At 39.6% G+C, this 23710-nt stretch overlaps 2 protein-coding genes across 4 annotated transcripts; both read left to right on the top strand.

The window, feature by feature from the left end:
* Window positions 1-5: 5 nt before the first annotated feature.
* LOC114568612 (cytosolic non-specific dipeptidase-like) lies at window positions 6-8559 on the top strand. 2 transcript variants are annotated; one of them, XM_028598208.1, is made up of 12 exons: window positions 6-221; window positions 1082-1159; window positions 2355-2498; window positions 2714-2876; window positions 4645-4733; window positions 5744-5944; window positions 6093-6177; window positions 6335-6495; window positions 6624-6788; window positions 7272-7413; window positions 7674-7821; window positions 8339-8559. In XM_028598208.1, exons 2-12 carry the CDS (start codon window positions 1100-1102, stop codon window positions 8403-8405), a joined length of 1425 nt encoding a protein of 474 aa, XP_028454009.1. In that variant the 5' UTR covers window positions 6-221; window positions 1082-1099; the 3' UTR covers window positions 8406-8559. The 2 variants fall into 2 exon arrangements, with proteins under 2 accessions (XP_028454009.1, XP_028454010.1); XM_028598209.1 differs by having other exon boundaries at window positions 6-173.
* A 1027-nt stretch (window positions 8560-9586) lies between these two features.
* Window positions 9587-23020, top strand: recql4 (RecQ helicase-like 4). 2 transcript variants are annotated; one of them, XM_028598046.1, is made up of 28 exons: window positions 9587-10271; window positions 10418-10451; window positions 10567-10682; window positions 10797-10943; window positions 11094-11233; window positions 11646-12741; window positions 12821-12903; window positions 12981-13080; window positions 13428-13593; window positions 13952-14062; window positions 14360-14527; window positions 14627-14719; window positions 14807-14943; window positions 15109-15192; window positions 15475-15663; window positions 16060-16242; window positions 16444-16645; window positions 16871-17064; window positions 17441-17524; window positions 17999-18136; window positions 18229-18339; window positions 18555-18828; window positions 19127-19256; window positions 19448-19608; window positions 20127-20304; window positions 20822-20975; window positions 21065-21173; window positions 22735-23020. In XM_028598046.1, the coding sequence occupies exons 1-28, from the start codon at window positions 10188-10190 to the stop codon at window positions 22854-22856; spliced, it is 4788 nt and encodes a 1595-aa protein (XP_028453847.1). In that variant the 5' UTR covers window positions 9587-10187; the 3' UTR covers window positions 22857-23020. The 2 variants fall into 2 exon arrangements, with proteins under 2 accessions (XP_028453847.1, XP_028453848.1); XM_028598047.1 differs by having other exon boundaries at window positions 11649-12741.
* Window positions 23021-23710: the final 690 nt, after the last annotated feature.

Raw genomic sequence — 23710 nt, forward strand, 5'->3', positions numbered from 1 at the left:
CTGACCCACAATTCTTTGCGCCGTGAAAACAATCAAACAGCCACTTTGTGCCCATATACTGTCTATGGTGCCCACTCACGAGAAGAAGTCTATCTGGTCTATTTTATTTTGTATTTCAACGCTTCAAATACGTCGTGTCAACGTAATTAGGAAACACAGGAAGTGTCTGTCAGGTGAGAAGAGTCACATGTGGACATCAGCTGTACGAGAATTAATACGGAGTGAGTTCTTTAAACGGAACAGTTTTTTGTTTTAATGCTTATTTATGCGTTTCAGAAATGAGCAGAGCAGAATATGAGTCAGAAAAAGGTTAGCTCTGATTCAGTGTAACGTTAAGTTAGCCAGCTACCTGCTACTTTTCATATTTAGTTAGCCGGTTAGCTATCAGTCTGACTTGTCACCTAACGTTAGCTGCTCAGCTTTCACAGTTAGCTAACTAGCTAGAGATCTGTTGATCTGCTCCAGGCCTGTTTAGGCAATCAGTCTTGCATCAAAAGTGATTTTTAGTTAATAATGTTAGTTAAAAAGTGCACATTCCAGTATTACATTTTTGGTATGACATACATATGTAATGTTCTGTTAACTGAAGTGTGTATAAATAAATATGATCTATTGCACAAGTACATATTTTTTGTCGAAGTTATATCTATATTAATTCCTGATGGCACTGAGTCCTTTCGAATACACTGAAATTCATGTTTTTTTCCCCCCAAAGTTATCACACAAATGTGTGGCTTAATTTTTAAATGTTATAAATGTTCACAAATAGAGCTTTACGGGAGGGAAGTGAGCCTTTTGCTATAATAGGAAATTTTTAATGATTTATCTTTGTACTTTGCCCGCTTTTTTTTTGCTATACTCATCATGTAACATCACATAACTAATATAAACTACAAGATACACAAAGTAACGGGGCTAGTCAGCTGTGACCACAATGTTGCAAAACTGTCACCACCTCAACATCCTGATTCGAAGAGCAGTAGTCAGCAGGTTTAGAGGAGGGCGTGGTTTTGGTCCTCAAATATGACTGCAAAGGGCTGGAGGTAGACTCGTCACTCCACTCTGCCTGTTCAATCCTCAGCTCCTGTTGCTGGCAAAGATGGCTCATCTCACAGCGCTTTTTAAGTATGTGGACGAACACCAGGATCTGTACGTGCAGGTAAGCTGAGTATTTTGATGTAATAGTTCAATGTAAGTTTACTCCCTTAATGACCTCCTGCTGTTACGGTAATGGCTGGGTATTGTTAAAATTTTTTCGATACCAATACTGTGACTTCGATACCGGTTCCTAAATGATACTTTTTTCAATGCCAATTTTATACAACAAAAATAAATTACAACAAATCTTTTGATTTATTTTTCAGCTCCTACTTTGTGAGCTCTGAGTAATGCTGGATTTCCTCAGGCAGCTGAAATAACAGAGTGGAGCGATTCAATTCATTCCCTATTAGAACAGCAGTATGAGCGAATTCCGCTGATGGTGACGAAAGTCCCCGGATGTTCACCGCTCTCCCCTCTCTCCCAAAGTTGACTCAGAGTCAATGCGGTAGCCAATGAGAGGGCAGACTCACGAACGTGCCTCCGATATGTTCTCCCGTGTATACACTACGCTATATTTGAAATTCCGCCCAAAATATAAAGCGGAAAAATAAACATCAGAATGGAGGAAAAATTAATTAATGTGATAGGCGAGTTCCCTATTCATTTTGTTAATAGAAAAAAACAAGCTTGCCAAAGAGTATCCCAGGCAGTAGGCATTTCTGGTGAGTGACGTTGCATTATATATTTTTTATTTAGTAACGTTAGCACTTTAGCATGACAAATCGTTAGCTCGGTGGGCAGTTCTCTTTTCGTAAAAAGATAGCATGCCATCAACAGTTTCTTTCTACGGCCCATGGTGCACGAAGAAATGACAGAAACACTGTATGCAAATAACCCAACACAACTTTTTAAGGGGCAAAGTGAGTGATAAAAACTTTTTCATAGGTCAGATAGAAAATTAACACAGCGATACCCGACAACACCAAAATGTGTACACCGTTGCGCTATTTTGTGGGGACACAATTCTGCTTGGAATCCGGTGCATGTCAGTGCATGTGACCGACAGCGGAGTTGCAGTTGATAAACGCTGCCCGTGGAAACTCAGCGTAACGTAGAGTTTTTCCTGCCTGCCTCTGCAATGTGTAACTAATGTACATTCAAGGCCCATTCAATCTGACTACACTTTGCAGTTTTGAATTAAACTTTAACAAAATGTGACCCTTACACTTCTCAAACTTGGACGTGCTGTATGAAACACCTATCATGTTTTCTTAGACAATGTTAAAATGTATGTGAATTTTTCTTGTTCCTAGCGTCTCGCAGACTGGGTGGGAGTCCAGAGTGTGTCTGCTTGGCCAGAGAAGCGCGGGGAGATCAAGAAGATGATGGAGATGGCAGCCAAGGACATTGAGAAGCTTGGGGGAACAGTGGAAATGGTGGACATCGGCAAACAGAAGGTATTTAAGTGTGCTGTGTAATGTTTTGGACTTAATCCATTGGTTTTTCATTGCTTTCCCTATGTATACTGTTTTGGTTATTTGGTTGGTTAAAGGTTTTGATTTAACAGAATGGGCCCTTTTTGAAAAACCTTAACCCTTTATTATTATTATTATTATTATTATTATTAAATCTCTATTAAAATGTAGGCTGTTACTTTTCTTTGTGCATGCAGCTTCCCTGTGGCGAGGAGATCCCCCTGCCGCCTATCATCCTGGGTCGTTTGGGTTCAGACCCGGGCAAGAAAACGGTGTGTATCTACGGCCATCTTGATGTCCAGCCAGCTAACATTGATGATGGCTGGGATACAGAGCCTTTCACTCTGGTGGAGAAAGACGGTGAGAGTAGAAGTTTTTTGGTTTCTCTTTGACACAAAATTACCCTGAAGCGGTTTTCATATGATCCGGAAAGTTTGTCATTTAACATCCAAACAGCTTTATTGGAAGTTATTGGAGTAGACTGGAACGTTGTTTTGGCATGTAACACGAGGCGTGGTGTGGTTAACTTCAGGGTTTCTGTTCCCAAGATTTTATGTTATGATTACACTACTTTCTTTTTTGGCTTGGCAAACATATAATATCGCATTGCATTGAAATAAATGACCAACATGTTCTGCAGAGAAGGCCTAAAGGCAGAACCAAATAGGACAAGTAAATGGAAATGTAGTTTACTGTAACTGAGCCATGACCAGGCTACAGAATGAAATAAAATTGGTAATTTAGTATTTTCACTATTACTACCATCTCTACTTAAATGTAACATCTGTATATGTTCTTTGAGCTTTTATCATCTTTGAACTTGTGATCATATCACAGTTTGCTGCATATTGCCAAAGTCCAGCCTAATTACCTCATGCTTTAGGGTAGAGTTGTTCTCTTAATTAGGTATTATCTGAAAGCCTTGCAGATCAAGTTGAACAAGTACTGTTGTATTTAACAATAATACATTCATGGCTCACATTTAGCATTTTACTTAGTGAATGTATTGCATGATGACAGAGGTTCAGTCTTTTTGGATCAATTCATTTCCCATATTTATCATTTTATTTTTGTCTGCTATTTAACCAACTTGCCAGCTTTTCTAAATGAGTTAGTATGAATCATTACAATCTACACAATAATTCAAATGCTATAATCATTTTACACTCTGAAGGTGTATTTGTCATGCGCTAAACAACACAACAGAATTGCTTAACTCTACTGTGTGTGAACCCCTTTGTAAGGTATCAGCACTTATTAACCAGGTCAACTCCCCGATCACTTTATGAGGTCAATCTGTTCAACTGCTTGTTAACACAAATATTTAATCAGCGAATCACGTGGCAGCAATTCAATGCATTAGGTACGTAGTCACCGTCCGGTCAATCTGCTGAAGTTCAAATCAAACATTAGAATGGGGAAGAAAGGTGATTAAGTTACTTTGAACATGGAAGGTTGTTGGTGCCAGATTTCAGAAACCGCTAATCTACTGGGATTTTAATGCACAACCAAAACAGTCCAAAAAAGAGAAAATATCCAGTGAGCAGCAGTTCTCTCGTCCTTATTGATGGCAGAGGTCTGAGGAGAATGGCCAGACTGGTTTGAGCTGATGGCAATAGTGACTCAAATAACCCCTTGTTACAACCGAGGGATAAAGAAGAGCATCTCTGCTGCGATATTTACAAGGTATACCTAATAAAATAATAAATAAACGGCATATTTGTAGTTGTTTATTTTTAATGACAAAAAGGATTAATACCTCTTCTTTTTTTTTTTTTTTTTTTTTTTTCTTCTTCGTGCTACCCAAATGGTGTCGTGTACTTTCTGGTTATAGTCAGCTGACCGAAAGGGCCACATCCAGTTCCTCCTGTCTCATTCCTGTCTGCTCAGCCCTCTTCTTGCTTATGTCATGTTTTACTATCCAGTTGTTTAGTTGCTAAAGAGTGAGTAACTGACTGAATCTGCTTACAGACATCATATCTCTGCTCCTCCACTTCCCCTAGGTCAGCGTCCAGCCCAGGGGCAACAAACTTCAACTAGAAATGTAAAAATAATTATAAGAATAACTTGCTGATGTCATATAAAAGCCCAGGGCCTTAAACTAAAACACTATGTTTTTTCTTTGCAGGTAAGCTCTATGGAAGAGGTTCTACTGATGACAAAGGTCCTGTGTTGGCCTGGTTTAACTGCATTGAGGCCTACCAGAAGATCCAGCAGGTAAAGTTCCCATCACAGCTTCATCTCTAACTTATTGTGTCTTTCTTTACCTTCTGATGGGCACTGTGATTAAGGACAAACTGTTTAAATTGGCTCCAGGGGCAAAGTTGCCAAAACCACATCTGCAGTATCCAGTTTACAGTAGTACATCATGCTTCAAGTAATCAAACCTTCCTGTTGGTCCAGCAGCAGCTCAACTTTTGTGTGATATAGGACCAGACCCCTGTAGCAAGACTTGAGGTGTAGTCACAGCCAACTGAATGTGCCAATCATTGATGATGGTGTTACAGAGCTTTTTACCGTGAAGATAATAAGATCAAACATTTTGGTGTGGTTATGTGTTTCCAAAAATAACAACAGGGATAATACGGAATATTGTTAAATTGCTAAACAGTATTGCTTTTGATATTGTGACAAGGAGTGGTTTTTTTCTTTTTTTTTTTTTTTTTTTTTTTTATGATTGTGCATCATTCTAAAAAATAAATTATCTCTGTGTTAAAGTACAGAGCTGATCCTGCAATTGCCTGTTGATTACTTTAGAGCCGTCAGCAGGAGAAGTGGTCAAAGGTCTCTGTATAGAATCTGTAACTATGTCTTATCCAGTCGTCACTTAATAATTAAACCCAAGTCATGCTACCTGCACGTTGTTTTGAATCCCATTTACTTTTCCCTTAAACATGGAAACTGTTAACCTACTGATCTTTAAAATGTAAACACAGTGAGGCCTGGTGATTTATTTTTATTCATTTGCTTATTTAAAATGGACAATGCACATTTTTAGTTTACGCTCAAAATGTAAATATGCCAGTTAGCAAAAAAGCAAATTTTCATCTGTAGTCCCTTGGCAGGTCAACACATCATCATAATATATTAATAAAAAAGAATGCAAGAAAGCTAGAAAGCAAATTTAAGAAAGAGAAAGGGACAAATAAAAAATAAGTACAATACAAAGAAGGGCAGTACAGTGAGGCCTGGTGATAAATGTAGCCTTATCTCTCTTCTTCTTGCAGGAGCTTCCAATCAACATAAAATTCTGCTTTGAAGGAATGGAGGAGTCTGGATCTGAGGGCCTGGATGAACTGGTGTTTTCTCGCAAAGACTCCTTCTTAAAAGATGTGGACTACGTCTGCATCTCTGACAATTATTGGCTCGGCAAGACCAAACCCTGCATCACCTACGGTCTGAGAGGAATCTGCTACTTCTTTATTGAGGTAAAGTCTGATTTTAGTTCTGTTTGCATTTTAGTTAAACTGTGGCAAAAATAAATCTAGTTTCTGTAATGCACTTCTTCCAGTATCATTTTTTTGTGAAATTGTATTTTGATGAAGCACAATGAAAGATTTATTTCTTAATTTATAGGTGCATTGTGGTGACAAGGACCTACACTCAGGGGTGTTTGGTGGCTCTGTTCATGAAGCCATGACCGACCTGATTGCACTTATGGGCAAGTGAAGCTGATAATTGAACTATAATCTCATAAAAAAAATGTTTTAATGCAGTTTTAAAGGTAAACACTGGAGACAAAATATGTTTCTTTAAACTACACTTTAGGTTTAAATCTTAAGAGTTTTTAAATGGTGTGTCTGTGTCTTTCTTAACAGGCTCCCTCTTAGACAATAAGGGGAAGATTTTGGTTCCTGGGATAAGTGATGATGTGGCCCCTCTGACAGATGAGGAAAAAAAGCTGTATGAGAAAATAGATTTTGACTTGGATGAATACTGCAAAGACGTTGGAGTTGGACAGCTACTTCATGACACCAAGGCAAGGCATCGATTTCTGTTTCTATGTTACTCAAAGATAGAAATGTGCTGCACTACTCTGGATTACTCCAGGCTAATCAGCGTAATTTAATCTTACTGTTCTTTTTTTATTTATTTTTTTTCCTGTAGGAGAAAATCCTGATGCACCGCTGGAGGTATCCATGTCTTTCTCTACATGGTATTGAGGGAGCTTTCTCTGAAGCAGGAGCCAAGACTGTTATCCCCCGCAAGGTCATCGGGAAGTTTTCCATCCGCCTCGTCCCCGACATGGACCCCAAAGTTGTGGAAAAAAAGGTAGACCCTGAAATATCTTAACTGTGATTATAATTCTGTCATCTGCTAGTATTCATGTGACTAGAACCCAATAGGTTGTGGTGTGGAACATGTTTAAGCCTCTGCCAGTAGAATTTAAAACTTGATGACTTTGCCAAAGATGACTCTCAGAATATTGCACCTACAGCTAAAATCTTGCAAGTAAAGCAGATTCACAGAGCAGCCTTAATTTAATAAAAATTCAAAAAGCTACTGGATCTATTCTTCTTGACAAAAACAAACGTGAATTGTCAGAAGGAGTTGTGTCAATGAGTTGTATAAGATAATATTGCCACTACTAGTTCTAATAATTCTTAAACGAATGTTTAAATAATCAGAACAATTCTTCATACAACAGTTGTTCCTTGTTCCCAAGTGGGGAAAAACAAGGCAGAAAATATGTATGTATGTGTTATTATAATTATTAAATTTCACATTCTCATATTTTTCTTTTTCATTATCAAGGTTATCGATCATCTGCAGAAGAAGTTTGCTGAACTGAAAAGCCCCAACAAACTGAAAGTGCACATGGGCCACGGAGCCAAGGCCTGGGTCTCTGACTTCAACCACCCGCACTACATAGCTGGCCGAAAGGCCATGAAGACAGGTACAGAGGCTGAGTGATGCAAGACCGATAGAGATGGATATGGTTAAAGGATCAGTTCACTCAAAACACATACTCCCACTTACCCCCCTGTTAGCTAGCCATGTTTATAGTTTCATTCTTTGTAGGCCAAAGTTTTGAAATTTGTGGGGCTCAAAGCACCGAAAACCAAAAGTAGTACGTCTTGTAGACATTTTTATTTTTTATTTTGTTCCTCTTCACTCATATTGACCCATTTTCTCCTTCTCCTTGCTGTGCCATAGTCTTTGGTGTGGAGCCTGACTTGACCCGTGAGGGTGGAAGCATCCCCGTCACCCTGACCTTCCAGGAGGCCACAGGACGTAACGTCATGCTGCTCCCTGTTGGATCCTCTGATGATGGAGCTCACTCCCAGAATGAAAAGCTCAACAGGTCTGTCACAGTGCTTCACTTGTCCTTATTTCCATTTCTACCTGAATGACTGTGATTGAGAAGGGGAATTTCCAGAAACCGAAGAGTTAAAAGATATTCTCATAGGAGTGTCTAGTGTCACAAGAATAATCACGATGGACAAATTTACATGTAATATTGAGGAAAATAAATGATTTTAATTAAGACAAGGCAGCTTTATTTGTATAGCACATTTCAGCAACAAGGTAATTCAAAGTGCTTTACATTAAACATTACAGAGCAGTTAAAATGAAGGCTAAGGGAAAGATTGTCATAAGGCTAAGTACGGTCTGTCACGTCCACATTTTGTTTTACGGTAACGTTGAATTTAGTGATGGTTTAAGTACCAATTTAAGTTCTTCCACCCAAACGTTATAATTAAAATGAGATGCAATAAAATCTTTTATGAATGATCTTCACAACTTAACATTCTGTTGCAGCTTGTAATGAAGGCAACTATTTCAACAAGCTCATCACTGTTTTATCTTTCCATTTTCAGAACCAACTACATTCAAGGGATCAAGATGCTCGCTGCATACTTCCATGAGGTTTCCCAGCTGGAATAAAGTCTCATGAGTTGTAAAGATGTCTCCTTATCAGAAAAATTTAAAATATGTCCATCCTCACTATCAGAGCCATAGCCTTTATGGTGTGATTTACCTTCCACAGTTGGCAATTTTATACCCACACACTTCTGATAAAAGTGTTTTTCTTTGTTAATATTTGTTGTCCTGTTTCATTTATTCATTGCACGTCATCACTTGATGAATATTGTTAGTTTATTTTCTGTTAGTCTGCTTATTGTGTCTAGTGAAGAGTGATTTTAAACGGGTATTAATTGTTTAAGACCTCAGTGACAAATGTATTGCTTAGTACATTTGTACAACTAGTCCGGTACAAAACTAAACTCCTGTTACTATGAAGAGCTGTAAGCGCTACTCATTTTTCTGCACAGGCCAAAGCTGGTTGGGGAAAAGAACATGTATTATAATTTACAAAACAAAATACACATGTTGGCTCCTGCAATGGACATTCGACACATGAGAGTGCTGGACAGTCCGAGACTATCTATGGGTTTAAGGGTTTTGGCAACCGGATTAATTCTCAGACTGCATGGTGTAAAAAGATCATATAGTGATTTATTTAATTTCTAATGTTTTGACACATGGACATAACAGTAACAGAACAATAAACTGGGAAAAAGGTATTTTTCATTTCAAGATCAAAACGTAAAAAATTGTGTCACTTTACACAGTACAAATACTGGAATAAAAATATACTTAAGCTAGCGAAAGTAAAAGTACCCATTTCCGAACAATGTACATTACATTATTGGATTATAATTATTATGTAAGCATCAGCAGCTGATAAAGGTGGGGCTAATTTCAACTACTCTATATACTCTGTCTGAAGAGTAGATTATAAATTTCTCCCTGGCTAATAGCACATCATTTGTTTATTAGATTTTGTATTATTAATCTAAATCTGCAAAGTAACTAAAGTTATCAAATAAAGGTAGTGGAGTAAAAAGTACAACATTTCCCTCTGAAATGTACTGCAGTAGAAGTATAAAGTAGCAGAAAAGGCAAATACTTAACGTAAAAGATTATTTTAACAGTGGGAATTATGAGTGGAAAGAAAAGTTAATGACTTTTCTCCATTTCTCTAGTCTGTCCTTTTAAGAGGCGGCGGAAGTGTACGGATCCTAGAGGAAGTGGAGCCTGACAGGCTCAATCATGTCTATGGGCTCAACCCACTCGTGTTTACGGATGTGTTAGAAATTCAAGAGATTCACAATTATTACATAGAGTACTTTTTTATTACTTTCATATTCATGTTCTTACGCTTATAAAGTTGTTTCACCTTGATTAAAAACACGAAAGCTACCGGTATGTTTTGTGAGACTGGAGGATATGGGAAGAAACCTGGCAACACAAGCTGTCATTTCTCCTGCGCGGGAAAATCGTAAACAACATACACAGCGGAAGAAAGCCCTTTAATACAATTTCCAAACATGATAGCTAGCTATGTCCTACACATGTAACCCTTTGTCTGTTTGAGTCGCTATAACTTTTATTATAGACGAAGAAGAAGCTAAAGTAACTCACGGTTACTAAAAATCAAGGGTTTCGCTGCTAAATCCTGAAAAACGCCAGCAATAATGTCGCGATAATAACGTTAAGTTAGCTAGCTAACGTCATCTAACGTTATCGTGTTGCTGTAACGGAAGCTGTCGTCCGACATGCGTTATGCGCTAACGTTAAATGATGTAAGTTATGTAATACATTAAAGTTAGATCATTCTGACAGGTAACGTTAAGACGTATCGGCCCTGTAGTTGGCGTTAGCATGGATCGATACAACGATGTGAAACTTCAGCTGAAAAGCTGGGAGCAGGGGTTCTTCAAAGACCACCAGAGGAAACCAAACAAGGTAGCTAATTTAAACGCTACTTAAACATAGCCGAGAGTTAACAGGGAGCAAAATAATTGTTCTGTTGGTCCCAGGACATGCCATTGCTGCTACAGTTTCCCTTTTTTCCACAATAGTTAACTATTAAAATGGTCTTAAATTTTCAGGAGGACATTGATCAAGCTCCAGAGGAGACCAGGAGTGAGTATGATCCATAACTTGCAACACAGATAAATAAAAGTATATCTAGTCCATCTACAGCATAGATTATCTGTTTAGAGACAGAAGCCTGTTACATTATGTATCTTTATTCCAGAGCTGTATAAAGAGTACCGCAGTTTGAAACAAGCCAAAGAAAACAGCAGCAGTGATTCAGCCAGCGGTCATGCTGAACAGCCCAGATCTACAGCTGAGGTCATAACAGTCCAGAAGGTACTAAAGAAAGTGTGTTTGTGACTGTGTTTTCTTTGTAGAAAAACCCCCATAGACAAGATAGACAATTTATTGCCTACGCACGTGTCTATCTGCTTTGATTGATCTTTGTAGGACGGGGACTGTTGGGGTGCCCATCTAAACCGCAGTTCACAGCCGGCATCTTCTCCCAGACTGACATCCGAGGAAAAAGAGAGTCTTAAGGCCTCTGCCCAATACTATGGCCTAAAGCTTAAAAACAACCTAGTGACACTCAGTAAGGTGAGGCACTTTGGAAAAACCTGACCACACCACATTATAGGAAGAGAGAGAATGTACACTTAAACATTTGGCCTTCCTCATTGTGCTACAATTAAGTGACAGACTGGTCACATTGACAATTATCAAATTTGGTTTATTTTTATATTCCAGGAAAGACCTGTCTCACTGAGGAAATCGGTCCTTCCTGGTCGATTGCCTCTAAACTCCTTGAAAGATCGACAAACTGGACAGACAAACAGCCCTGTTGCGTCCACTTTCACTGACCCTGAATCCAGCCCTTTCACACCAAGGTGATGGTTGATTATTTTATTCGACACACATTTTTCAGTGTTTTTGATTTTCAGCAACCATTTTGTAAAACTCGGATACTTTCTTTGTTTCGATGTGTTTTATAGGGCTGTTGTTACATCTTTAACAGCCACTACTGTGACTAAATGTTTGGCAATTTGGAAATGGATGTACCCAATGTTGTGTTTATTATGTCCTCCAATGTCTTTCAATAATTTCTTAATGACTTTTGCAGCTCACCTATAATGTATCCCATATTTACTTGAATTTCAACACTGCCAATAGTTGTGGTGCTACCATCTTATGTTTCCAAGCCAGATAGCCATTAAAAAACGTTTGTTCGAATAGAATGACAAGTAATGGACCTCAAATGTTTTGTGTGAGCTTTATCTGTAATTCTGCCCTTGTTTACAGAAGATTTAAGACTTGCCTGGGATCCCTGGCTTCAAAGACACCTCAGAAAGTGGAGCCTGAAGAGCCGTTTGAATCATTTGAACCTATCAGAGAGTCTTGTGAAGAGCCTGCAAGTGCTGCCAGTAGTTGTAGTACTAGTAAAGTTATTAGTTCAGAAAATCAAAATGTCTCAAGTGTAGCTCCCTCTCCAGCCAGATCTTCTGCCTTGTTGTCATCATTATCTTCTCCATGTAGAGTAGGAACTTCAAGAGGAGATGTAGGAGCCACAGGAAAGTTAAATGAAAGTATAGGAGCTTCAGGAGACAGAAAACAACATGTTGAAACTTTAGTAACCCCACATAAGGGTATTAGTGATGCAGATGTTGGAACTTTGATTAGCTTGAGAGGAAGCCCTCGGGTTCTTGGAGGTTTCAGAGGAGGAATGGGAAGTAGAGGCATTGGAGTAAGGGCTTCTCCTGCCAGCAGACTGAGTTTTGTCGACAGAAACTGGCTAGAGAGGTGTCAGGTGTTTGGAGAGATGGGGACTGAGGTGAAGCCTGGAGCAGGCAACCAGGAGATAAATCTGGAGAAAGAGGGAGGAAGAGAAACGGAAGGGAAAATAAAAGGAGATGAAAAAGTTGAAAAAGAAGAAATAGATGCAGAGGGAGAAAGCAGAGAGGCAATAGACTTGGGAAGAGATACAATGCTTAAGAGCATTACAAGTGACAAAACAGTCGGTGTTAGTGCACCGAAACCTTCTCTACAACACACTGGAAAAAGCAGAGGAGGAGGGAAAGAAAAAGCGAAAAGGAAGGAAGGTGAGGAGATGGAAAGAGGACTGTCGCCACCTTTAACGCCAGAAGATGGCACAGAGACCAGTCACAAATCCAAAGGTACAAAGAAGAAAGGGAGGAAAAGGCAGAGAGTGGAAGAGAACGTGCAGGGAGAGACAACAGAGGAGGGAGGAGTGAAGAAGAGACGTAGGAATGGCAAAAAGAAAGAGGAGAGCTCTGATGTAAACCCCAGCCCAGCTCAAGTAGGAGGGAAGAAAAGGAGAACCAAGAAAAAGGGAGATGAAGATGCAGAAGAAGAGAAAGAAACCAAGGAACCCAAAAAGGTAAGTCAGTTAATTTGTATTCATCACCACATACTGCATACTGTTCAAATTAGTTATACATAGAATTATTTCTGTCAAGGTTCCGCAGGAGAACTTGTTTGGTGAAATAGATGAGGAATTGGAAGCCAAGAGAATGTATCGCAGTCAGCCTGTCAGAGCCAGGTAAGACGATACACATCCTACTGTGTTGAAACATTTCTATTTGTATTCTGTGTACAAACACGTCTTTATTTGTACAGAGGCATGAAAGCCACAGAGGGTAACTTTGTGAAGATAAATCTGAAGAAGAAATCTCATGTCAAAGGATACGCACTCAGAGGTGCTGGTCTACGCAAACAGGTATGTTTTGTGTAAGTGGCACTGATATGTCTGGGACTGATCGCAAGTGTTTAGAGAAGTTGTCTTATAATCAAATATTAAAGGTAAAACTGAACTCAGCGCTCACTCTGTGAATGATGTACTGGACAAGTGTTACAAATCTAAATTATAAAACACACTTGTTTTAAATTAGTCAAATAAATCAGCTGTGTGTATTGCTTTTAGAAAATAAGGCAATAAGCATACACAACCCGTCTTCTGAGGAATGGCTGTATTTGTGCCTTTTTTCAAAGAAATCTAAACCATACATCAGTTTTACATGACTTATCACAATGTTATCGGAGTCCTAAATCTACTGTGTGTTTCAGATGTACATGCAGAAGTTCCAGCTGAAAGGTGAGCGGTTTGGTGGAGCTGGAGGATTTTTTGGCAGAGGAAGGAGGGGAGGATTCAGAGGGGGGCTCAGTCGCCAGGGTGACACCTGCTACAAGTGTGGAGGGACCGGACACTGGGCCATGGACTGCAAGGGACGAGGTAATACAAAGTGACGCATATTCATAAATTAATGATTGTTTAATTTACTTGTTTGACAAAAAACTAATGCTTTTTCTTTTTATTGCTGAGAATTATGTGAGCAGTTGTTCATCTCCTCAATGAATGTAATAACTTTTTGGTGTCAACTAAACCATATTGATTACGTTGTCAGATCATTAAATGCACGTAGCTGGCTGACCAGCTGTAGTATGAGCTACAGTCATGTGACCACTTTTTGAAAGTGGTCAGCCTGTTTGCCTGAACATATCAGGACCATGTGATAGATTCAGCTGTTTTACACAAGACTGTAAATATCACCTCTGCACTGGTGGTATTATTGAACAACTCTGTTTTGCAGCCCCTCCCCCTCCTGTTCCTGAGGACCAGCCTGCTGAAGAGGAGCTGTTTGAACTGCCCACCCTGGAGGAGGTTGCCAGGGCAACAGGCACACTGCAACCTCAGCCACTGGGTACGCCTGTTGTTGAACTTTTCTGTTACTGAGCATGCTGCTTTCCACCTTTTTTTTGTGACAGTGTTAGTTCTAAATATTGGGAGTTTTTTCTCCACTGCATGAATATAGGTTTTCAGGTTTGTCTGTTTGTTAAATAAATATGTGTCCAGCCCCCCAAAAAATTTGTGACAATATTTAATGCAACTTAAATCAACACACACACACACACACACAAGCAATGCAACTTTGCAAATCAGATCTTAATATTATTTGCATCAGTGTGTATTTAAATCCAGATGTGTTTGTGTGTTCCAGTGGCGCCTCTCAGTATCACAGAGGAGCAGCCGAACCAAGATAAGGAGGCGGACAGTAACCATAAAGACGAGGTGTTGCTGAATGTAATCCGTCCTGACTATGAGCGCCCTGCTCCTCCACCACCAGTGGAACCGCTTTATCATCTCACAGACGATGGGAAAGTCCAGGGTAAACACTCACTGTGTTGCTTATAATCAAGAACAACAGGATGAAAAAAAGACACAGGACATTTGCTCATGTTTTCTTTGTGGGAATGTGTCTGTTTAGAAACACCTGCTGAGGTCTACGCAGCTCTGAAAGACATCGGCTACCAGTCATTTAGACCAGGACAAGAGGAAGCCATCATGAGAATCCTGTCAGGTATGCACAGTACACACTTATAAGAAAGCCCACACACCTATAATCTCTGTATTCATGTTTGTCTCTCTCCCCCACTTTTTCCTGCAGGTCTCTCTACCCTCGTAGTGTTGTCAACAGGGATGGGTAAATCATTGTGCTATCAGCTCCCAGCCTTCCTGTACGCTAAGCGATCAAAAAGCATCACTTTGGTCATTTCACCTCTAGTGTCACTAATGGACGATCAGGTACACACACACACACACACACACACACACACACACACACACACACACACACACACACACACACACACACACACACACACACACACACACACACACACACACACACACAACAGTGATAATTAATACATTTTGTCATACATGTCTTGTGTGTTTGTGTGTGTATAGCTGTCTGGCCTGCCAGCCAATCTGAAGGCAGCCTGTATCCACTCCAACATGACAATGAAACAGAGAGAAAGTGCCATAGAAAAGGTAACCGACACAAGACTCAAGATTTCAGAGTTTGAGGAACACTACAGTTGTAGGTTTTAAACTCCAACATCTTTCTGTGTCTCAAAGATTAAAATAAATGCCACATTTCAAATCCAGATCAAAAGCTATTCCCTTTTTCTGTAAACCATACAGATGTATTTTGATAGCACAATAATGTAGTTTAAACTGTTGTGATTCTCAGTAATGTAGTTTAAAACAAAGAGTAATCTTGAATCATATATTCAGCACATAATGTGCAATCTCCTTTCTCTGTTCCTCCAGGTGAAGTCAGGCGAGGTGTGTGTGTTGCTCCTCTCTCCAGAGGCTCTGGTCGGTGGAGGCGGTTCAGGGTCAGGGTGTCTGCCCTCCGCTCAGGAGCTCCCTCCTGTGGCCTTCGCCTGTATAGACGAAGCTCATTGTGTCTCAGAGTGGTCACACAACTTTAGACCCTGCTACCTGAGACTCTGTAAGGTGGGTTAATGATGGTGTTTGTGTCGGTTCCTGCACTGCATTTTCCATCTGTCAGGAAAAACAAGCTCTAAACATTAGATGAGAATGCACAGAATTTTATTGTGCTTAATACTTAACATTTTGATATTAATACTACTGTTGTTTGAAGGTCAGCAAATAAACCAACAATAGCACAGTTAAAACCACCTGCTTCAACACCAAGCTGCTCATTTTATAGCATATTGATAAATTTGGATCTTAAATCAAGGATAGTTTTCTGAGCAATGGTGTTTCTCCTGATGATTGCTACAATCTTAAGCATCAGTGTTGGTCTATCTGCAGCCAGTCACACATAAACATCCCTGTATGAACTAATAATTGCTGCAACAGTCACAAAAGACTATGTGTGTTTGTTAGGTACTACGGGAGCGGTTGGGAGTGCAGTGCTTGCTGGGACTCACAGCTACGGCCACACTGTCCACTGCTCTGGACATTGCGCGACATCTGGACATCACTGATGAAGATGGCATTGCAGTTCGATCTGCAGCAGTGCCCCCTAACCTGCATCTGTCCGTGTCCATGGATAGAGAAAAAGATCAGGTGTGATGAGTAGCATGTTTGTCTGTGTCCCTGAGCAATGCAACGCAAAGTTGAAATGATGCTGGATCTAAATGTTCCTTAACATTTTCAGAGGGCCTGAATTTGTCATCCATGTCAGATGCCATCTACCTCCTTGTGTCGAGCTACAAAAAATTGTTCTCTTAATATTTCTTTCTGTTTCTCCCGTCTTTATTAATTAAGGCTTTAGTGTCCTTGTTGAAAGGTGATCGTTTTGGTTGTCTGGACTCCGTCATCGTCTACTGCACCAGAAGAGAGGAGACGACTCGTGTGGCGGCGCTGCTCCGGACCTGCCTGCAGGGGGTGCTGGTGAAAGAAAACAAGCACACCAACAGCAGCAGACGGATACATGACAACCCCGTAGGACAGAAAAAGAAAGCGCTGGGTAAGAGTGGAATGATTCATATTTGATTGATTAAAAAAAGTATTTATCACTGAAAGAGAGAGAGAGAGACATGCCGCTTTTAAAACTAGAACATAGTATGGAAAGCTGCTGTATTACATCCCTTTTTAAAAAGCATTTACTTTATTTTTTGTTTTTACTTGTCTCTCTTTGACTTAATCACTCTTTCTATTGTTTTTCTTACTACCCTGTGTTTTCTACTTTTAGCACGGAAGAAGATTCGTAAACCGCTGAAATGGCAGGCGGAGTCGTACCATGCAGGCTTGTCAGCGTCTGAGCGCCGTCGTGTCCAGAACAACTTCATGTGCGGGGAGCTCAGAATCGTGGTGGCCACTGTGGCTTTTGGCATGGGCCTCGATAAATCTGACGTCCGCGGGATCATACACTACAACATGCCTAAGGTGGTCTAATTTATCTAAAGCAAAAGCTCCTCAAACTTTGTATTCACATTAAAACCTTTAGATGTAATCTGCAACTGTATTAGGTTTGATAACATTTTTGTGAACATAAAGCATAGGCAAATTTCATTTTTTCTACCACATTTGTTGTTCTGGAGCTTTCGATCATATCTAGTAATTTTCCTCAGCAGGAGGTCTTCGCCCAGTTGTCATGGTGTGGTGGATTTTTGAATTTCCATTAAAAACAATTAATAAATAAATGATGAAGATTCAAAACGCCTGTTTTCTACCTGTTTAAAAACAACAACAGCCAAACCAACCCAAACTCTGCTAAAACTAGTGTCCAAATCTTGTGTTTATCTCGTTACTGTGTTTCCAGAGCTTTGAGAGCTACGTTCAGGAGATTGGGAGGGCAGGAAGAGATGGAGACCCAGCGCACTGTCACCTCTTTCTGGACCCTGAGGTAAGACTGTAGTAGGGCTGGGCAATATTTCAATATTATATAGATATCGTGATATGAGACTAGATATCGTCTTAGATTTTGAAGAATTATAATATCGTTACATGGTAAGTTTAGTCTTTTCTTGGTTTCAAAGGCTGCATTACAGTAAAGTGGTGTCTTTTTCTAAATTCACCAGACTGTTCTAGCTGTTGTATTATTTGCCTTAACCACTTAGTCATTATATCCACATTACTGATGATTATTTATCTAAAATATCATTGTGTAAATATTTTGTGAAAGCACCAATTGTCAACCTTACAATATTGTTGCAATATCGACATCGAGGTGTTTGTTGAAAAATATCGTGATATTTGATTTTCTCCATATCGCCCAGCCCTAGACTGTAACTATCTGTGTGGCTCTCTGCTGGTCTTCTTGGTGCTGTCACTTACACATTATATTTGAAGTATAAATATATTTTTTGTGTGTCTGTAGGGTGCCGACCTCCATGAGCTGCGTCGCCACATCTATGCCGACACAGTGGACTACTACACAGTAAAAAAACTGGTCCAGAAAGTTTTTCCTCCATGCAAATGTAAACAGATACACCACAGACAACAGGAACTTGTAAAGGTAACTCTACAACTCTAACTCTGTCTGTCTGTCTGTCTGTCTGTCTGTCTGTCACAAACATTCCACTGAGTATAAACTGTCTGTGTGTAAAGGACATTGAAGATTCGGAGCTTCTGGAAATGATGGATGTGTGTGATCAGGAGAACCTAAACCCTCCCACTCAGCAGGACATAGTACATACAGACACACCAGTAACCGCACAGGTAATAAAAAAAATAAATAGGTCTTTCATATCTTAACCTAATATCTCTTTAATTATTTTTTCTTCACTCTTTCACCTGATAAAAGACAGTTTAAATTAAAGCAAATAAGTTAGCTGGAAAACTGTTTATAAATTATGTTTTTAGTGAGGACACATTTCACAAAGTTATCTGTATATAAAACCAAGTGAATGATGTGACCTTATTTTCACTGCAAGGAGTCGTCCCATCCCGATGCAGCGGAGCTACCCTTCCATGAAAGTAGAGATGAAGGAAAGGAAGAGGAGGAGAGGAAAGAGGAGCAGACAGTCGAATACGAGGAAGCTGACGGATCGATGAAGCACAGGAACGTGGAGGCGAAAGGAGCCGGTGATTGGCTAATGGACCAGGAAGAGGAGCGCAGTCAATGGCCCAGAGAGCGAGTGTGTCACACGCATGAAAGAGCGATTCCCATCCAAGAAACTGTGGAGGCTCTGGACATCACAGAGGAAGGTAAGTGGAAACATGACTGAGTCAATCAAAACAAAAATAGATGTTGAAGACCAATAGATATGTAAGTGGCAGGACAGGTAAACATACAGTACTAGGCCCTTATAGAGTATATTAAGAGAAATTGCTGAAAATATAGGCCCAGTCAAGTTTCATGAAATAGTCACATGCCAGGCTTCAATGTACAATTAGAATACAGTAAAATGTGGTGGCTATAATGTTCCAAATGCATATAAAACAGTAATAGGTGAAACAAAACCTAAGTGTCTCTTTTTTTCTTTGTGTGTTTTGTGTATTTCAGGTGTAGAAACGCTGCTCTGCTATCTGGAGCTGCATCCTCAGCGCTTTGTCGAACTTCTCCACCCCACGCTGTCTGTGTGTAAAGCCAGCTGCTATGGTGGACCAAGACAGCTGCAGAAAATCATTAAACTGTATGGAATGTTTGTCATTCTTTAGGCTACTCTAGCACAAGACACTGAAAAATATATAGTCTGCACTGTGTGTGCATGAATATGTGTTTGTTTATTTAAAGATATGAATGTTGTCATTAGATATTTGAAATGGCAAAGATATATGTTGTTCAAATTTATCCTGTTTTACTTAATTTATTTTTGCCCCACAGTTGCCCTCCGATTGCTGTGGTGTTGGCCAGAAAGCGGATGGCGGGCGAGCGGGTGGAGACGTGTGATCAGCTGGAGTTTGATGTCGTCGAGGTTGCGGACACTATGGGATGGCAGCTTCCTCTTGTGAAGAGAGGACTCAGACAGCTGCAGTGGAGCAGTGGTATGTGTGAGCACTAATTTAAAGTCATGCATAGTTTGGAGCAGCTCTTACTCTTTTACTGACATTTCTTACCAATACATCTTTGTATTAAATGTGGGTTTGTGTTTGTCAGGGTCTATAAGTTTCTATTGTCTTTTTTTTTTTCTTCTTTCCCTTATGTGGCTTCAGTAGTCTTCAAATATATTTTTTTATCACTCTGGGGTAGATTTTGGTTTGCAGAATTCCAAAACCTCAAGCAAGTATCCACACAGACACAAAAGCAAAACACATAGCAGGAAAAAGATGTCACTGTTATTAGTGAATTAAATCAAGTCTGACGTAAAAGTGCACACGGTGCAAACGGTGAAGAATTTTACAGTTGTAAGTGAACTGGTTTTACTCAAACTGTCTACCTCTTACCCCCTTCCTGTGTTTGGGAAAACATTACCATATAAACTTACACTGCCACTAAAAAGTTAACAAATCCAAATGTATGAATGGAGACACTCAACAATTAATCACAAATATTTGTGTTTCAGTTGGCGGACGTAGCGGTGTCCACATTGAATTCTCCTCCTTGTCTTTCTACTTCCGTTCCTTTGGTGACCTTAGCGACGAGGAGATGGACAGAGTTTGTCAGTTCCTCCACAATCGAGTGCAAAACCAAGAGAGAACGCAGCTCTACCAGCTGACCGCCTGCTTCAAGGCCTTCAAAAGGTACACACACAGTAAAGCTGTTTTTTTTGTTTGTTTTTTTACCCTCAAGGTAAATTTATCATAAAAACCTACTTAGATTTCCACAGCCTTGAAATGTTTTTATTTTTTTAGACTGCCAAAAGATAAATTGTTATCCTCCTTTCTCCTCGAATTATTTGCCTGTGTTGTTCCCAAATGGTTGCAACTGAACACATCAACAACTACCCAAAGTTAATGACAATAAAATCAGAATTTGTAATTCACTTATGATTTTGTATAAACCAAGTCCATCTGTCACTTGATTCATGATACATTAATGGGTGAGATTGTTGGTGAATTAGTGGTTTGCTAATGGATAATAGTTGTTTATAAAGGTTGCTATGAAATTATGTAAATCACGACTAATGTATCCCAATATAAAAGCTTTCACACCTTTGACACGTTAAACTTTTTAGAATGCCAGCCGAGACAGTAGAGTCCTGCCAAATGTTTGTGTGTTTAACTTTGCGTGTAACTCTGTGTGTGCGTTGTGTTGCAGTGTTGCGTTCCAGAGTGCATCGTCCTGTCTCGAAGATTTGGATGAGAGTCGCAGCCTGAAGCTAAAAGACTTTCTCTCGGAGTACTTCGACAAGAGGCGAGACCGAAGCCACATGCTCGCACCAGTGGACATCGAGGAGCTTGACAAATATAAGGTAAAACCCACAGGATGATTATCGGCTAAATTTGTGTCTTGAATGTTCTGGATATTGTAGCTTACTTGTGTTTATGTGTGTGTTTGCAGTTGTTAGACTGGGAGAATCAGATTAGAGCGGACATCAGAAGTTTTCTTTCCAACCGAAGCGATGAGAGGTTCTCTGGAAGAGCTGTTGCTAGAGTCTTGCACGGAATAGGTGAGAGCACACAAACGCATGGATCGGATGATGCTCTTACAAAATATACAAGTATGTAAGTTAAGAGATCACAGATGCCACTTTTTTTTTCAACCAGCATATAAACCATGTAGCTTTATTCTAATGAAATGAGTTCACCATGACCAAAAGGACTATTAACCTCTAGAGGGTGTTATAGGATCGGTGAAAACATTGTGAGCTTACAGTTTACTTTTAATCATGCCAGGGAGAGAAACACACCACCTTTAGCATTCTCTCTCATACAGGCAGATTAATTTATTTCTCTACACTAAATAAATCCCCTGCTCTTTTTCAAACTGTCTTAACTCCCCTCTATACATGGTGTTTAACTATGATGTTGTCTTCTCTAAAGTGCTCTTATCTTACGCAGGTGTGGTCACATCTTCACAAACCTTTATTGCAGCTGTCCAGAAAACCTGTTACTAGGGCTGGGTATCGTTCAAAATCTTTCGATCCGGTGCCAATTTCGATACTTCAGTTTCGATGCCGGTTCCTAACGATACTTTTTTCGATACCATATGTTTTAAAATTCATTTCAACATCAACAAAAATACATTAAACCCAAAGCTTTTATTTTCCACCTTATTTGTGAATCAAAACGGTTATCAAAATGTAAAAAATTCTGGTAAAACTGCTCACTCAGAGTAACATTATTAAAAGTGCCTTGCCTTGCAAGCTCAGCCTGTCAGTCAGTGATCAGGGCAGAGAAACCACTGTTGTGCCTGCTTGTCTAAGAGGAAGTGTAACGTCAACAGCACAGCGACCGCTTTCAGCTCGCCATTAATATCATATCGCAGTAAATGTGAAGTTTTGAAAAACTGTAATCACACTAGACACCACTTTATCAGCATCGCTATAAAACTATAGGTGTGTGTGTGTGTGTGTGTGTGTGTGTGTGTGTGTGTGTGTGTGTGTGTGTGTGTGTGTGTGTGTGTGTGTGTGTGTGTGTGTGTGTGTGTGTGTGTGTGTGTGTGTGTGTGTGTGTGTGTGTGTGTGTGTGTGTGTGTGTGTGTGTGTTCCGCTCAGTGTCAATATGCGGAGAGGACAGATAAGCTTGCGCTCAGACGCTTTTTGGAACAGAAATTTGGCACCGAAAGATTTTTTTTTTCGATACTCATATAAACGTATCGGTACCCAGCCCTACCTGTTACGTACTCCAGCTTTGTAGTCATTATTTCAAAAGTCTTTTCTCTTCCTACTCTTTATTTGTATCAGGTAAGAAAACAGTGCCTTGACCGTTTAGATTATTGCAAATTACAATAGGTGTGAAGTTACCCCTGTAGCCAAAGTGAGTCAGTCTGCGGTTTGCGTGGAGCATAATTTAATCTGTAAAAGAAAATTCTAACCCCAACAACAATGGAATACATGCAGGACTATGTTGTATTTTCATAAATATATTCTATATAATATCAATAAAACCAAATATTTTGCCAAAAGTTTCTATAATCTGAGCCTGGCGTAAAGTGCAGTTCTCAGCTGTGGATCAACATTATGTTCTTCATTTAAAGAGAGCATACTGTATACCCAATCTCTGTTTCAGCCAGTCCTTGTTATCCTGCTCAAACCTACGGCAGGGACAGACGCTACTGGAGGAAGTACATCCAGTTTGACTTCAACCAGCTCATCAAACTGGCCACCCAGGAGATCATTCGCTTCAAGTGAGCGACCAAATGTTCACGCACGTACACAGCTCTGCACACATGCACTTACCACCCAGTTATTTTTGTTTCTTATATCACTGTTATTCCATCATGTTGAATTGTTTAATATGTGTAGTTTTCTACAATGTATAGTTTTTACATATACATATAGTATACATACACTTTTTTGTCTTTGTAGATTGTAATTTAAAAATAAAGTTTTTCTGTTTTTCTAGCTTGGTCTTGCATTGACATTATTTATTTAAAATAACTCAGGAATATCTCCTCAGAAAAAAACAAACTGATTTGTGTTGCACAGATGAATAGCTCTTATCGACTTTTAGTAGGTTTGGTTAGTACATGGACTCAAATTTCAGAGAAAATACAAGTCCTGACCCAGAGATGAACTGGATGAGGTATGAGGAAAATAGGAAAAACAAAGTGGGATTTCTCTTACTATTGTACTGTAGCGATGCCACTGTTGACTCAAGAAACTTTAAACATATGATAAGAATGTAAATTATTAACTGGAATATATTGTAGCCCCTGTTTGAAAACTTTAACCATTAATTTTCTGAGTTAATGTATTGGATTTTCCTCGATTTCTCTTACCTTTTGTTTAATGGTAACTTCAGCAGACATGCGAACCTTGTGAAATGTAAACATTCAGACAACGGGGCTTAATTGTGTCTTGTTACTGTAAAGAGCAGCAGGGGAATAAGGACCTTCTTCTTACTTCCCTGTGTTTTAACAGTGGACTCTGGCTTTTGCATATCTGCTTAGACTCTGACATGTCATAAAATGTGAAGAAATTTGCCTAATATTCATTGCTCACTCACTTTTATTATTTGCATCTGTGCTTTTCCTACTGAAACA

The sequence above is a fragment of the Perca flavescens genome, chromosome 14 (assembly GCF_004354835.1).
Source record: "Perca flavescens isolate YP-PL-M2 chromosome 14, PFLA_1.0, whole genome shotgun sequence".
NCBI lineage: Eukaryota > Metazoa > Chordata > Actinopteri > Perciformes > Percidae > Perca > Perca flavescens.